Source organism: Drosophila virilis, chromosome 4, assembly GCF_030788295.1.
Source record: "Drosophila virilis strain 15010-1051.87 chromosome 4, Dvir_AGI_RSII-ME, whole genome shotgun sequence".
NCBI lineage: Eukaryota > Metazoa > Arthropoda > Insecta > Diptera > Drosophilidae > Drosophila > Drosophila virilis.
Window position 1 is genome coordinate 191,835 of NC_091546.1, and position 16,307 is coordinate 208,141.

Consider the following 16,307-nt stretch of genomic DNA (forward strand, 5'->3'; position numbering starts at 1 on the left):
ACAGAGCCGACCAACAAATAACACAACCAGTCACAACAATTGTGCCTGTTGCCGTTTTTATATACATTTTTATAACCACATAATACATACACATTGCATATACATAGGCCTGTCACATTGCCGTTTTTACCAAATCAAGCCAAACCCGCCAGACCTGCCTCTAGAAAATCTAACATTATACTAATTTAGAAGAAACACCATGTGCAATGTAAATCGGTTCACTTTTGACCAATTTGTTAGCGTCCAAAGACATGACAGTTCTTTAAATGGACTTACGAGCTTAACAAGTTAATTTTTTTGTAATATCACTTTTTATTTTGCTGTTTTATTAATATTTCCAGTCGATCAAACGAAAAATTGTACGTTTTTTATCTTTTTTTTTAGTAGCTTGTGGCTTTTTGTTCTAAAAAATTAAGCATTAAATTAATCTATAGGTCAATTTAGGATAAACATTTTTAAAATGGGTTTAGTCTTGATAAAGTTGAAGGCTTTGAAACCTAGGACGATCTACATAACGAACAGTTATATTTTTAATTTTTTTGAGGACATTTGTGAAAAGCTGCAAAAACAATTAACGCACACGTTAATGATAACAGTAAACCAAATTTGGTATAGAAGCGATATTTAAAGAGAAAATTAAATATAGAAATATATACTCAGTATGAGATGTTGGTTTTATCTAAGTTATTGCTGATTTCAAGGTGGATTTTAATGCCAATATTTTGTGTCATATTTTGGTATAAAATTTGACAGTAAAATTAGCAACAAAGAATCGCTTTTAAAATACATTCATTTGAATGCCAGCAATTTATATGTTTATAAAATCATTTATTAAAGATTTTATTGTTCTATTCAATCCATATATAAATGTGGAGACTAATAAGATATTTTTCGATAATTTAAAAACAAATTTTATTTTCTTAAAAAATGTTATATAGTATAAACTATTTACGACCAAAATAGTGTTAGGCTGCGAATCGTATTAGCCTCGGGAGCTCCCGACTAGGGAATACCCTGAGCCCTCTTATTCCAATAGCATTTATAATAGTGGCATAAATTGGTTGGCAATAAAAGTTGGGTTATTAACTTAATTTATAGCTCTGGGGTGGTAGCGGGGAGTTGGCGATGTGTGTAAAATGAAAGATACTTGTCATATATATACTATTCTAGAAGCAACATATCATGTTTGGTGACGCAAGCTCTTATTATTTACATAATTTGCTCAATAAACAGATGTTGATATCGATTTTACTTAATTGCTTGGAAACGGAGTAAGTTATCGAATGCCGGGAACAAAACCATTTTTAATGGGTTCAGGGTATAAAAATTGTATTGTTACTGTTATTGGTTAAAAGTAGATTGAAATATAAATTGGATAATTTTCAGGATTGTAAAAGAAGGGGTAGTACTAATTTTTCTTCTTCTTAAAATGTCATTAAACTTTATTACAAAATATATTCAATATACAATTTTCAAAAGGTTTTAATAACATTTATAAGTAACATTTGTTCGTGAAAAAATGGCTTTAAAATATTTGTTTCATTTTTAGGATTCATATTTTGATGTGTTTCATATTTGTATGTGGTATTACAAATGATACTTTGGTGTATCTTAAAATTTTGATTTATAATTCACTTTACCAAAACCCAAAATTATTTCGCCGTTGGGTGCTCTACGCATTTTATGCAGTTTGCAGTTTTTTTTATAAATTGCTATAATTTGTATGTTTTATCTGGAGCTGAAATACAGATCACAGTGAAACCTATATTTGTGGTCCCATCACACTTAAATTAAAAATTGTTTTTTTTTTTTTAGTGTAATTTAAACAATTATACAGAAACTTAACGTTTCGGGGATCTAAAAACAAATAGTGATATATTAATAGATACATCGGGGTACATACACAGAAAGCTTTTAAACCCAAACACAGCAATATATTAAAATAGTTAGCGAGTAGTCTTAAGCTTCCAGCGTAAGAAGAGATAGGCCGAAACCCGCAGCACTACAAATATTACAACTAATGCAACAATATCAAGTGTAAAATTCGCATTGACCATGTCCAACTCCTCCAAGGTAGTTAGGGGCGATTTAAAATGACAATACGTTTGGAAGCACTTTAGTTTCTCACGTCCATAGCCATAGGTGGCCAAAGCTGTGCCCTCGAAACCGTAACGTATATATGAAAGGTATGTGATCCAACGTAAATAAACTGGAATTGCATCGAACGAAACAAAGAACCCAGAGAAGAGTAGGAATGGTACCGACATGACAGGCGCCAGGAAGACACCGTTTTGTACGTTCATTGCAGCGCCGACGACCAGGCCAACAGACTGGGCCACGAACGAAATTAGAAGACAAGCTGATAAGAACATGGAGAAACGGAAAATTTCCCAGGGCTGTGAGGTAAAGTAGTATACGATTGATACGTAGATGACACAGAAAATCGCCTATAATAAAATTGAATAGGAGAATGTTATAAGTCAAATAAATATTAAAAGAAATATATACCTGGAATGGTAGATCTGCAACTGATATAGCTAAATAATATGATTTCAGAGAATACCAGCGATTAAAATTCTCCTTTAGCAATACTGGCATTTCAAGAGGGACTGTGAATGTTAAATATTGTGGTTAACTTTTTACATGACTTAAGAGTTCAAAGACTTACATGATAAAATCGTTATGGTCATAGATGTGTACATCAAAAACAACATGTTGAAAAACAGAAAGCCCAAATTACTTAGTACCTTAGCGCCATCGTTACCAATATCATAGTAGAGAGCTCCAATTAGAAAACCAACCAGGAGGTGGGCAAATAAGCGCAAGTACATCAAAGTCTGAAAAAAAGGCCAACAGTTAGCTTTGGTATTAAGGAACGCGACTTCCGGCTTGATTTTGATAACCTACCCAGTCACGGTAACTAAAAAGCAAGGTCCTCTTTAGAACTACCCAAAACTGATGAAATTGTGATGTTGGATAGCGCTCGGGCGACAAAATCTCCTCTGAAAGTAGCGCGGCGGTGCAATTGTCTGTCTTTTCCACATCAATCATAGCATCGCCTTTCTCGTTGGTGGTCACCACAGCTTGCGCCCCTAGACCATTAGTTTCCTTTACAATGTCATTAACCATTCCATTGAGCAAACCGTTGTTCAGCGTGAGGTTGTCCTCGTACTTGCTGCCACTAACGTTGGACAGATCGTTTTTATCCAAAATAGCTTTCAGATTTTGCACTTTCACCAGATCGTTGCGTGCCTTAAGACCAGCATAGTCTGCCGACGAGCGAATGTCCCGTTTGCCATTGTCAATGGCATCAACCAGCTTGCGTATGTGATCACCATGCTCTCCGCAGGACACCTCTATTACATAGCTCGCTGGGTTGTGGTAACTGGGGCACTCGAGGCTCAGCGTAGATAGAAAAGGCACTAGTTGCTTAGTGCTACCTTGATACACGCACTGCCCATCAGCAAGTGTGTAAAGCTGATCAAACATTTCGAATAGTCGAGCGGACGGCTGATGTATGGTACAGATGACAGTACGTCCGCCGGCAGCCAACATTTTCAATAGATGAATGCATTGGAAACATGTCGAGCTGTCCAGTCCAGAGGTGGGCTCATCAAAAAACATAATCGGCGGATTGCTAACCAGCTCAAGTGCGATCGATAATCGTTTCTTTTGCCCTCCTGACAGATTGCGCGTCATCGTGTTGCGATGTTCACTCAAGCTTAGAGTCAAAAGAATGTCATCAATCTGTAAATTATACATTGTTAGAAGATTGATTTTTTGCGAAGTGTCGCTTGCAGAAAAAAAAACGAATGTGTTCCCTGGGAGTAACTATAGGTCAAAATAAAATAGTTGAGAATGATAATTTCCAATTTTGACGCCAATAAAAGCAGACACACAGACCCACCAGTAAATCGACGTCGTTATTAGGGATGTTCAGAAAAGTATGTATAAAAATGAATTCTTCTAAAAACTAGACTATGATATAAATTGGTTAATAATCTTTTTTATAGGTACGGCGTATCCATGCTCGGTGCATATAGGGTACATTATTCGTACTTTTACTTTTCTTTTACTTTTATTTTTTATTTACCATTGAATTCTTTTCAAATTTCGTGAACTTTTTGCTCAACTTCAAATTGGTTGCCACTGTCATCGCTTCCTGAACACTTAAGTTTCCGTGCAGTTGATTATCCTGCATAATGTATGCGGACAATTTACGAAATAAGCTCAGGTTTCGTTCTGAACCATTCATGGTAACGCTACCTTCGATATTTGAAGTTCTGAAAAATATAAAAAATTGTAAAAATATATTAAGTATACATGTACATATATACATAGAAGGTGCTTAAAAAATACTTGTTTACAAGTAAATAAAGTATGCCCACGTAGAACTTATCGCTTGTGCGATTCAACTCGCGCATATAAAGAAAGCAAACGTGAGGCACCCATATGGTCATACATGCTTGCATATGCACATATATACACACGTATGTGTACATACACACGTGCAAGGTTGGTCCAAAGTTCAGCAACGTGGTAGAATTTGGTATAAGCGCTTAGATCAATAACCACATACATGTATTATGTATACCTGTAGATATGCCTTTGAAATGATAATAGAAAATTATTCCGATATCATACCGGAAACATAAGCTTATCGCAATCGAGCGAGCCGGTCATATTGTTTCACGGCTATTACTTATAAAGTAAATAGGGTCCGTAAATTAATTATATGCGTAACAATAAATTTATTTTCAATAAAATATTGATGGTGTCGAACTTATTAGTGAAGGAATGCAACGTTTGCTTTGCTACGGTATACTTCGTTATACTTTGGATACTCATTTGAGATGTTAATGAATTTAAAATGGAAATATGCGCATAACTGCGAATCCAAAAGCTTTAACCATAAGGCCGATAAGAACACTATGTTAAACTATCAATTAGCAACTCACTTGTAGCCCGACAAAATGTTGAGCAATGTACTCTTTCCAGCGCCGGATGGTCCCATAATGGCCGTAAGTTCTCCTGAGCGCAAACGGCCGCTGACACCCTTGAGAATGGTTTTGGCATCTAAAACGATTAATTTTTGTAAATTATTATTTATTAAACACAAAGTAGTTATATAATAGATAACACTGCACCGCTGTTGATATTCAATATATTATACAGCTCATCGTTGCATTGCTCAGACACACAGTAATAAGCCGAGTCTTATATGAAATACAAAAAAGTTTAAACTTAAACAATAAAAAGCAATTGTGCGGTCAATGGCCTTTGTCTATTTTGTTGCCCTCCATAACTGAGACGAATAAGTGCCGATGACAACGTGCCTATCTCTTTGTAGTTGAATGTGAAGGTGAAATATACATAAATTGCAAGATATCGGACAATTGCATATCATTTGAATAGCGAATAAAAATAAATTCAAGCAAACTTAAATTCGATTTGTTAAGAAGAACAAATTAAATAATAATTAGATGCAAGATTCTAGACTATAGTCCATGCCTACATGTATATATGCGCATGTGCACACACTGTGAGTGAATTGATTGTTTTGTTGACACTGGTTAGTATTGTTTTGCGTTGTTTCAAACTTGTTTTTGACCAAAAGTATAGATTGTTGTTCCATCTTTGCTATAAATTTTAGCTAGCTTCTTTTATAATTTATTTGGTAGTATTCGGTGGATTGGACTCATCTCGATTGATTGACTGATATTTTTAACTCTGAAATTTTAGAAACTATCTTAATCATTATTTATAAATATTGTTAAATTTAGAAATGTTTCCAGGTTTTTATTATGGCTTTAATTATCTAGTTACAGCACAGCATATTTTTTTACTTCGCAAGTATTTCAAGATAACCTAACCAAATAGTTGTATTACTCCGGTTACTGACATAACCTTTTAGTCATAATACGAAACATTACTTTTGACAGCTTACTTAAAGTGTTTCACAGTTCAGCAATCTGAACCTTGACAGTAAATGTCTTCACTTAGAAGACCACACAACCACTACGAATACGCAATGTTTTCGCAATGGACTACCTTAAATTACAGGTGGAAAAGTCGGCCAGCCAGCTATAGCTGCGAAAAAACTGGTACTACATATGTACATAAGTCATACGCTTGATGTAGTTATGCCAAGCATTAAGATTAGGTTAATTAATAAAAATATGTATTCATTTTTTATAAGCTTATATATATATTTTTTTATAAGTATATGTACACGCTCAATCGTATAAAGATATATCTGTATTTATCATGAAAAGCCACTGCAACATCTTCAAGGGGAATAATAACAAATATATCAGCAATTGTTCTTAAAGAACATACTGATCAGAATTTTGAATGTTTATTTTAAAATAATATAATTTGCATGCGGTTGCCTCAATGCCGGCCATGTTCGGCAATTTATTGTTTTTATTTGGCCAAGCATTAAGCAAGTATCTTCAGTTAACACTCGGCGTACATAGACATTTTAAAGCTCTGTTAGTGTGTCAAGAATTTATAAATACTGGCATTTGTACGTAAACAACCTTCAATGTGTTGCTTTCTTGACCTTTGTATTTAATGGGTGGTAAATATACTTATTAAGAAGTACCTGCTAAAACAAGTATTTTTTAAAACATATGTTGACCAGTAATTTAGTGTGGCAGTTCAATGTTTGCATCGTTGCGCGTCGTGCTTCTATAATGCTAACTGACACACCGTTCCAAAGCTTACATCGAACTTGAAATGGCCTTTGGACACCTTAGGCCAGCACCCCATGTTGCCCCATTCAATCAATTGAATTATCATCCTCAAAGTGGAGCAAAAGTAGGAAATTGGAATACTCAGTACACCCTCCAACCAAATTGAATAGAGCGAAATGTATATTTTTATACTTGGCATATGGCACATGGCACAATTGATTTACGATTACCTGAGAACAAAAACAGCTGCACCCAGCGTAAGGCATTACGTATAAATGATGTTTTCAAAGAAATATATTGATTAATATGTCAATGTACATACGAAAGTGTACTAGGAGATCTATTTAGTTAGATTGGCGTAAATAAAACAAACTTGCCAGACAGACGTTCAAGTCATTAACAACAAAAAGCTCATGACCATGCCTCCCACACTAACGTAGCTCCAGCTTATGTACACATGCCACTATGTATATACGCAGGCATACACATACTACTTATGTGTACATAGCATATGGCCGAAATAGGCAGGCACGATTCGCATTGTAAGCTACTTGTTGAGAGGCCCGAAACACAGCAGTTAGCCTGTTATTGTTATTGGGTTCATATGAGAAGCTTGCAATGGGGCAAAGGGTACTTTATCTTTACGTTAAATGGAAGGTGAGTGTAATTAGACAGCGCTACGACTAACTAAGTCCAAAGTTCCATTAAACTTTGCCCAGCGCAGCTCGATGTGGCAACGCTGCCGGACAACTGCTGATATAGATGAGAACAAAGAAACCAGAAATAAGCACAGAGCGCAGCAGAAAGCAAAAGCAAAAGCAAAACTGGATTGAAGTGCCGAGAGAGTCCACAGCGCATAATAAAATCTAAAGCCAGTAAAGGCACTGAATAAACGTGGATTGCAATTATAGAGAATAACAGAGGCAAGAAGCAAAACAGCTGCAGCCGAGTACTGCTCATTATACCCTTTTGTTTTTGTAACTACGACTGTAATTGTGACTGTATGAGCGCAACACTGTTGAATGTCAATGGGTAATCTTCGGTGCATTGAGTCTGAATGAGTACTTACTGCTTCGGTTGCCCTCCTTGACGCGATATGTCAAATTATGAAACGCCAGGTCCACGGGTGGTCGCTTCGGCAAATGCTGCAGAGTCTTGGGCTGCGCGGGCACGATTTGTGCTTTAAGTTGTCCAGCGCCACCATTTCCACTAACGCCCAATCTGTTATCGTTTAATAGATTTTTATTTTCGTTCGCTACCATCTTGACGTTTTTTATGTTAACAAAGAACTATGTATATTTTTCTTCTTGAAACTGCAAATCGCAGTCTCACGTAGCACTTTTATTCGGCGAACCGAAATATATATTTTGGTGTTTTATAAGAATTTTTGTGCTTATAGCTTTTGATAAAAATAATTTATTATGTATATTCTTGCACCACTATTGGCAAAGGGTTTTTAATACGGCCCTTTTGCTCTTTTGCGTTTCAACCACCATTAACATGGGGGTCGCTATAGAAAATTTTCCACCCGTTTGTGAAAATGACTTATGCTTCTTGAATTTCTAGTACCTAACGCGCTCACGCCGCGATCGCAACTGAATGTTTCGCAGTCGACGTAATGGAACAAAGCCAAAATGCGAGCGACTGAGCACTCACCACCGCCACAACTGCTCACGGCAACGACTCATCCAGTCGGGCAGCTCCACTGCTTACGACAATGATTTAGCTTGGGGAGGAAACGCGATGGCAATAGTCAGTCAGAGTTCTACTCTCAATTTTATGAGAGCCATTCATTGCGCGTGTGGAAAATTCTCAGCGCTGAATTGATCGGTTCTCAGAGAATTTGTATACATTGCATTACTTTTTCATGTCATATATATAAAACCCTATCATATATGTATATATGTAGAAATACTCATGCACATATGTATGTAGTTATTCAGCTTTATGAACATATGAGTATTTTATATTTTATGGCTGTATTATTTATATGTATTTGTTGGAAAACTTTTTAATTGCTAAAACCCATCTTTTTGAAGGACAAGTCTACATTTGATTAATAAAGAATATTTTATTTTATTATTCAGGTATCATGCTTATAAACATATATATACCTCTATTTCTCAACCTGCTGTGACGGTTGGTAAATTGTAGATTAATAAATTTGGTTATCAACTAAACTCAATAAAAATTTATTACACGTTTCGAACATCGGTATACAGAGATAACTATGTATATAGTTATATGTACATTTCTACATATGTATATGGCCTGGTAATATATACATATGTTTGGACACTGATAATTTGATACAAAATCGACTTTTGTTTTAAAACGTTGTGTGTTGTATTCTTGACATGGAAGTTGCTTATCAATTATGAGCAAAGTCCGCGTCTTTCAATTAATAAAAGTTTGGCTCTTCAACGGTGGATAATTACTCATTAAGCAAACTGCTTCTATGAAATAGAATCTCTTAGCTGAGAGGCTATATTAATGAAACTTGTATATTTATTCGCTTAAAATCAGATAACTATAAAGATCCGTGAAGTACTGAACTAACAAGAAAATATAGTGCTCTATCTTGATCTAATACGTAATACATATGTATGTGTATGTATTTGTTGTCATATAATAGTAAACGCCAATAATGGACTTTGCTTTTTTTATCATCGGTGCGGTTACCAACAAGTTTCATTCCAGAATGTGTTGGGTTTGATAATTGATAATTGGATACAGTAGATAAGGTAAATAGTTAGCTATTTATGGTATCATTATTTTATGATTCTTATATGGTAACAATTATAATTGTAGTAACTAACTGTTGCTATATATATTTCTTATACTTTTTTTTTTGTCCATAATTTATTCTCGCTTTTGCTGAATATTGTATATATTTTGTTTAACAGTTAAACAGGATACATATACTGACATGGGCACCTGTGATTACCAACATATTCATTCATATACAAGACACATTTTTTTAACATACACTTTATATTTGTTAAGGTTTCCAGAAATGAACTTGATTTAATTGACTTGCAATCAGGGAAAGTACAAATTTTATGCGAATTCCATAAAATGTTGTAGTTGCCCGATATATGAAATAGTCGGGTGATATTTTGCCGTGCGGTGCAGTTATTGCAAAATGCAACTAAAACTAACCGGTTTCTCTTGTTAAGACTTCCATGACAACAATTTTCCAAGCTCAACCATATTTGACGCTAGATTTGTTTCTATTCGTGTTATTCGTACAGAGTCCATACAAATGAAAAGCGAGTGAGTAATTGGTATTTCCAGTTATGCAAAGTACTGAGTTTTTTACGAATAAAATATTGTTTCCTATTGGGATGACATGGCGTTTGTTTTCCAATGTGTGATTTTCAAGCTTAAATAAGGTTTAAGTAAATCAGTATAATTTCTGATATCTGAACTTAAAATAACCTTAGTATAAATGTCAAGGCGTCGTAAAAACGTATTATATTATTCGTATAATTAAAAAAAAACTTGTTATCGTATGGGTAGACGGATTATTACTCACAAGTTATTATTTTCCAAAAACTGTTCCCACTTATTAATATCCATAGTTTCGTCGAAAATGAAAACAAAAAATACGAATCAGTTTAGAGTACATTGTGAATGTACATTGTATACAATTGTTTTATTGTCTGAGACCCTTGAAGCAACAAGTGGCAATTCGAATCAAAGTGCCAAATCAACCCAATTTTTATACTTGGCTCCAATTTTTGGTTGTTGTCTGCGCTTATGTACTTGATGTTAAAATTGTCAAGTATCTTAAGTCGCAATTGATTAAAAAATCTTTGCACTTTTCAACAGCCCTAACTTATTTGGTATGTTGCGAAAGAAAACTTCAAGCCGACAGCCACTGGAAACGATGCCACACAACTGGAAACGCATTGTGACTACGAGCTGTGAGGCAGTTGCAAACACACACACTTTCGCACGCTATGGTGGAAAACTGTACTAATACATGCAGAAGAAAGCGCCTTAGTCTGTGTGCGCACTACCAACTTAAAGCTTAGCCAAAATTACGTCAAGCGAACACTGTAACGAATATACAAGTACAGCAATAAAAAACATGCTGTTATATATCCATGTATGTATGTATATAGGCAACGCTTACATATGAACAATGTACAGCAATACATTTTCTGCTAGCAACAAAAAACAAGCTTTTACATGGCTGTGAATGTATGAAATGATAACATGTAAACAATGTACAGCAATAGATATTCTGCTAGCAACATCTGCTGGCTTAGCAAAGGCCACGGAAGCTGGTTTTCGGTAAATCGCAATATCTTGATTTTCAGGCATTTGTGTAAGTACGAATGTGTTGCTTTATATGGGAATAAAAACATATGTTTTTGAAGACTGCTTAAACCTTGCCTACTTATGGGCCGACACAAAAAATTGTTTCAGAAAAAATTGACTGAAATAAAAAGTAGAAATTTAGGCTGCAAAGAAAAAAATTGGTTTCTTTGGCATAAAAGCTTTAAAATGCTTTACGTGCACATATATACATATGTACATATAAACTGTACTGTTTCTTCTTTGTAAAGAATTGCTTTATAAATATAATAACATTTTAATCCGTAATGGTTCCACTTAGCAGGTGTTTACTGTGCATAATTGTGAAAGTTCTTAACATACAGAGCTTACAGTTTCACTCACAAGGAAGCACAACATGAAGAGCCGGTAGAGCTGCCGGTGTTCTTAATAAGTACATACATACGCATATATTTATATATGTACATACATCTGTACATTTAAAATTTCGTATGTTGGCACAGCACTAATATGTATCAGGCGGAAAAAAAAAACAGATAATGAACTTTGGACCAGCAGTGCGAAGAGACATGGGTCTTTCTCTATTTAAAAGAGCGCATGTGCCATTTCAAATATCAGCAGGCAATTATTGCCCTGTTGCAGTTGTATGACCCGAAACAATGTTTATAGCTTGGTGGAGGTCAAACAACCTGATAGCGATACTACCCTGATAAATAAGGGAATTTGGGTGCCTGGGTAGTTTTGTCTCTGTTTAACTGAAGCATACAATGAGCGAGAGTCTGCGCATTGTGAACTGCAAGTATATTATTGCTCTCTTGTTGTTTACATTTTTGGTTTCTCCAGACTAGTTTCTACAGTGAGCGCGCGTAATATAAAAATATATACATATGTATGATAAAAAGTATAATTTATTATTTAAAGCCCAAGCTAAGTATTTAAATATATATTTATACTTAGTAATGGCTGAACAACCACAACAACTGGATGATATTATCGGATTCGTTAAAGAAACGTTAGGCTGGCAGTCTTAATGCGTCATTAGTGTCACTCGCTTGCTCTCAGAGACAGTGATAGCGCTTGCATGTGGGCGCCCACTTTTGTCTCTTTTCCCCTCTTGATTTCTGTCTCCCTCTTCTGCCCATGGGCTGTGTATGTTTTGGACACGTTCGCGTTGGTATCACTGTAGGACGCGTCGACACTGCCGATGCCTCTGCGCTGTTGCCTTCGTCGCGCCGTCGGCTGAAAATGCGATAAAGAAAAATCGAGACTGGCGAGCCAAACGAGAAAAGTGAATGTTGTGTCGTGAATTGTATTCACAAACCTTCCTAACTTCGTATAGGTTGGGCGTCCCAAGCAGTCGCTCCGCAACTGATAAAACAGCGCGCAAGTTTCGCGAAGGCTACCAAGAGGAGAACGAAATTAATAAAAAAAAAACAAGAAAACAATACATATATACATATAACAGTATAGTGCAATTAGTGTAAATGTAAGTTGAGCGAAACAAAAGTAAATGCAGCTGTAATACATATATATGCGGGCATACATGAATACGCATGAGTGTATAAAGTTTGAGCAAAATTTTGTGCATATCAATAGAAGTTAAATACAACTTCAGACAAATCAAATTTAAAATTTAACATTGAGATGACATCTCTTGCGCAAGTACCTCACATCTATTATCCTTGAACTTTTTGTATACACATATACATACAAACACACAGTGCTCTCAGATTAGCTCAATACAAAAGTAAACGTATCCTTTTCTTCACTCATACCCAAGCATCGCTATGGCATTCCGTGTTGCTGGACTCTTCCTGAAAAAGGAGCTGGCCGCCTCGGCAGCACAGCAGCTGCGCCTGATGCGTACCTCGAACGTCGCCAAGGCTCAGTTTCTAAGCAACTCGCCCAACACGGCGCTGGACAAGAGCATTCTCCAGCGTTATCGAAACCTTGAAACGCCTGCAAACCGAGTACAAGCTACATATCTGTGGATCGATGGAACAGGCGAGAATATTCGTCTGAAGGATCGCGTACTTGATAAAGTGCCTAGCTCGGTGGAGGATCTGCCCGACTGGCAGTATGATGGTAGCTCTACTTATCAGGCACAGGGTGAAAACTCGGACACAACGCTTAAGCCTAGAGCGGTCTATCGCGATCCTTTTAAGCCAGGCAAAAACGATATTATCGTCATGTGTGACACCTACAGTGCTGACGGAAAGCCCACGCCCTCAAATAAGCGCGCTGCCTTTCAGGATGCTGTTAACAAAATTGGTGACCAGGAGCCCTGGTTTGGTATTGAGCAGGAATACACGTTACTCGATGTGGATGGGCGTCCCTTTGGTTGGCCCGACAACGGCTTTCCGGCCCCACAGGGACCCTACTACTGTGGCGTGGGAGCCGACCGGGTATATGCCCGCGATCTCGTTGAAGCTCACGCTATAGCCTGCCTTTACGCTGGAATCGACTTTGCCGGCACCAACGCAGAGGTAATGCCAGCACAGTGGGAGTACCAGGTCGGCCCCAGCAACGGCATGAAAGCTAGCGATGATCTCTGGGTGTCGCGCTATATCCTGCAGCGTATAGCTGAGGAGTACGGCGTTGTTGTAACATTCGATCCAAAGCCAATGGAGGGTCAGTGGAACGGTGCAGGTGCTCACACAAATTTCTCCACAAAGGCCATGCGTGCCGATGGGGGCATGAAGGCCATCGAGGAGGCCATAGAGAAGCTGAGCAAACAGCACCAGCGCCACATCAAGGCATACGACCCCAAGGAGGGCAAGGACAACGAGCGTCGTCTGGTTGGCCGATTGGAGACTTCCAGCATCGACAAGTTCTCATGGGGTGTTGCTAACCGTGCCGTCAGTGTACGGGTGCCGCGCGGCGTGGCGACGGCTGGAAAGGGGTACTTTGAGGATCGACGTCCCAGTTCCAACTGTGACCCTTATGCCGTATGCGGAGCACTAGTACGTACGTGCCTACTAAACGAATAAATTGTAGGCAGTAGGCGTCTTTTGTTTTACAAGTTAGCGTTGAATTTTCAAAGGTGTATATACATAGTTGAAATTGCAGCATGTGGGCGGTCAATCCGAACAATTCGATTTGGGTATAATCAAGAAATATTTTGCTTGTGTATAAAAAGACAGAAGAGACAAAAGAAGCGTTATATGTGGCTAGCATTTAAGTAAAAAAAAATCAAGAGAGATGAAAGAAATAATAAAACTGAAATAAAAGTGAAATGACGTTCGGCCATAATTATGTTTAAAAGTTATGTATAAATAAAAAACCTTATATTTTGTATAATTTATATAATACGTATTTTAGTTTATATGCTGCATGATTTTCATTTCATATTCCGATTTTTGTGACTATACAATATACTTATATATACATATACAAAAATAGTGTTTTTTTTTCTTTATTTGTTTTTTGTTACGAAGATGGGCATATAGAAGATGCCCTAGTTACAGCATTTGCAGATTAAAAGTCATTAAAGTATGAATTTATGTATATGCCCATGCTTATCGTATTTACATACATACACCCGGGTACGTATTGAGCACATACTCTATCAGATGTTATTGTATACAATTGGCTAATAATGTTGAATTTCAGTACGAATTAACATATTTAAACATGTATAATATCAATTGTAATATCAGCGACCTAAATTAACAAAATTTATTATTAAATTTTATCAAAAATAAAGTTGAGCACATTACTTGTCTTTATTTTGGGATACGCTTTGGTTTATCGGGCTTTGTTTGGCGTTCGACGCCGGGCAGTAGAAAGACGAAAATACATATTTGACACGCGTTTTGCTTTCTGTTGAGATATTTATGAATAACAGAATAAATAGAAAAGATGTTAATCAAAGAATAATATTCTTACTTTTAAAAGTTGTCCCATAAGCGAACGATAATTTTGTATTAATGGAAATTTCCCGATGTTAAGAATTGTACATACTTATATTCATTCGTCTGTACACATACATTTTTACAAATACATTTACTTGGCACTTTGCATTTGCTTATTCCCAATTACATACACATATATGTATATATATTTATATATGTATATACATATGTATATGTACGTCGCGGCTATATATACGAGTATACGCATTATATATACTAATATTGATATGTGGGCGAAATCTTAAAATTAAATTGAAAATTATACTATTTTGTTGGTCGCGCTGAAAAGTGCACAATTAAATATTGATTAACACTTTTATAATGCAAATATACAGCAGCGCAGCGACCTTAATCGCGACTAAAAGGGTATTCATTTATAAAGACTGACAAGCAGGCAAACAAGTGTGCAAACAGCAAAATACGGTTGAGCGATGCACTTCACCTTGAGCCGGCGACACTTGTGACACTTGCATTGGCGATTAATGCTTTAGCACAGCCTGTTGTTGCCATTGCACCAGTCCACAAATGGGTTGGCCTGCCATTCTCATAGCTTAACTGCACAAATATTTGTTCACATGTTGTTGGACAATCAAATGCGATTGGGCAGTATCATTATTGCAACTTTGCCTTTATACAAATACACGTATTATGAGAAGCAACCTAACAGATTGTGTAAGTGTAAAAAGGTCACTAGCCTACAGCCGATAAAGCAAATTATTAATATAATCAGGGAACACACGTGCTTTATGATTATTTTATTATTCATTTGTTTACCATCATAGAATTATGGATTTCATTTTGTTGTCACTTTTTTCAAATATAATACTTTTATAGTTTATAATTTGTAGTTAGTTCCAAGTGCATTTGCGAAAATTACACACATATTCGAAGCTTTTGGAACCAGAGATTTCTTTATGGCTGTTTGTTAAATTGTTGGGTACGGAATATTTACGTTATTTAAGTAAAAAAACCTGTCAGTATTAAAAAATCCATAAGTAATCATATGTCGATGCCTAATTATGAACGCAATTCGTTTGAGTTCCGCACCTTTGTCTATTTAAATGAATGAAGTTTATTTATATACGGAAAACTAGTTTCTACGTACATATATACATATATATGTTGACATCTTACAGTGCAGGTCTTTCGAGATCGAGCTGAGCGCCAAGCTGGTCCAATTAAGCTTTTCTCTAGAAGATTTGCATAAAACTAAAACAAGCTAAAATTATGTATGCTCACAGCTGCTTTTTGACTACACAAGCTTATACATTTGATTTTATACTGCACTATAGATTAAATATTCATACTGGCATCAAACAACATTCCTTTTTCAAATTATATATATGTGCATAACAAAATAAAGAAATAAATTTCAATTAAATTAAGTAGT

The 16,307-nt window shown here is 36.2% G+C and overlaps 2 protein-coding genes and 1 long non-coding RNA gene across 3 annotated transcripts; 1 reads left to right on the forward strand and 2 right to left on the reverse strand.

Annotated features, from left to right (window-relative positions):
- Positions 1-887: 887 nt before the first annotated feature.
- Positions 888-8,297, reverse strand: LOC6635627 (ATP-binding cassette sub-family G member 1). The gene is made up of 7 exons (XM_002059083.4): positions 7,768-8,297; positions 4,959-5,076; positions 4,094-4,283; positions 2,908-3,747; positions 2,669-2,837; positions 2,509-2,609; positions 888-2,447 (listed from the first exon to the last, which is right to left on the reverse strand). The coding sequence occupies exons 1-7, from the start codon at positions 7,958-7,960 to the stop codon at positions 1,947-1,949; spliced, it is 2,112 nt and encodes a 703-aa protein (XP_002059119.1). The 5' UTR covers positions 7,961-8,297; the 3' UTR covers positions 888-1,946.
- A 4,018-nt stretch (positions 8,298-12,315) lies between these two features.
- Positions 12,316-14,402, forward strand: Gs1 (Glutamine synthetase 1). The gene is made up of 2 exons (XM_002059084.4): positions 12,316-12,489; positions 12,784-14,402. Exon 2 carries the CDS (start codon positions 12,791-12,793, stop codon positions 13,991-13,993), a length of 1,203 nt encoding a protein of 400 aa, XP_002059120.1. The 5' UTR covers positions 12,316-12,489; positions 12,784-12,790; the 3' UTR covers positions 13,994-14,402.
- On the reverse strand, positions 14,048-14,772 carry LOC26531689 (uncharacterized). The gene is made up of 2 exons (XR_004304806.2): positions 14,723-14,772; positions 14,048-14,666 (listed from the first exon to the last, which is right to left on the reverse strand). It is a non-coding gene; the product is annotated as an uncharacterized lncRNA (long non-coding RNA).
- Positions 14,773-16,307: the final 1,535 nt, after the last annotated feature.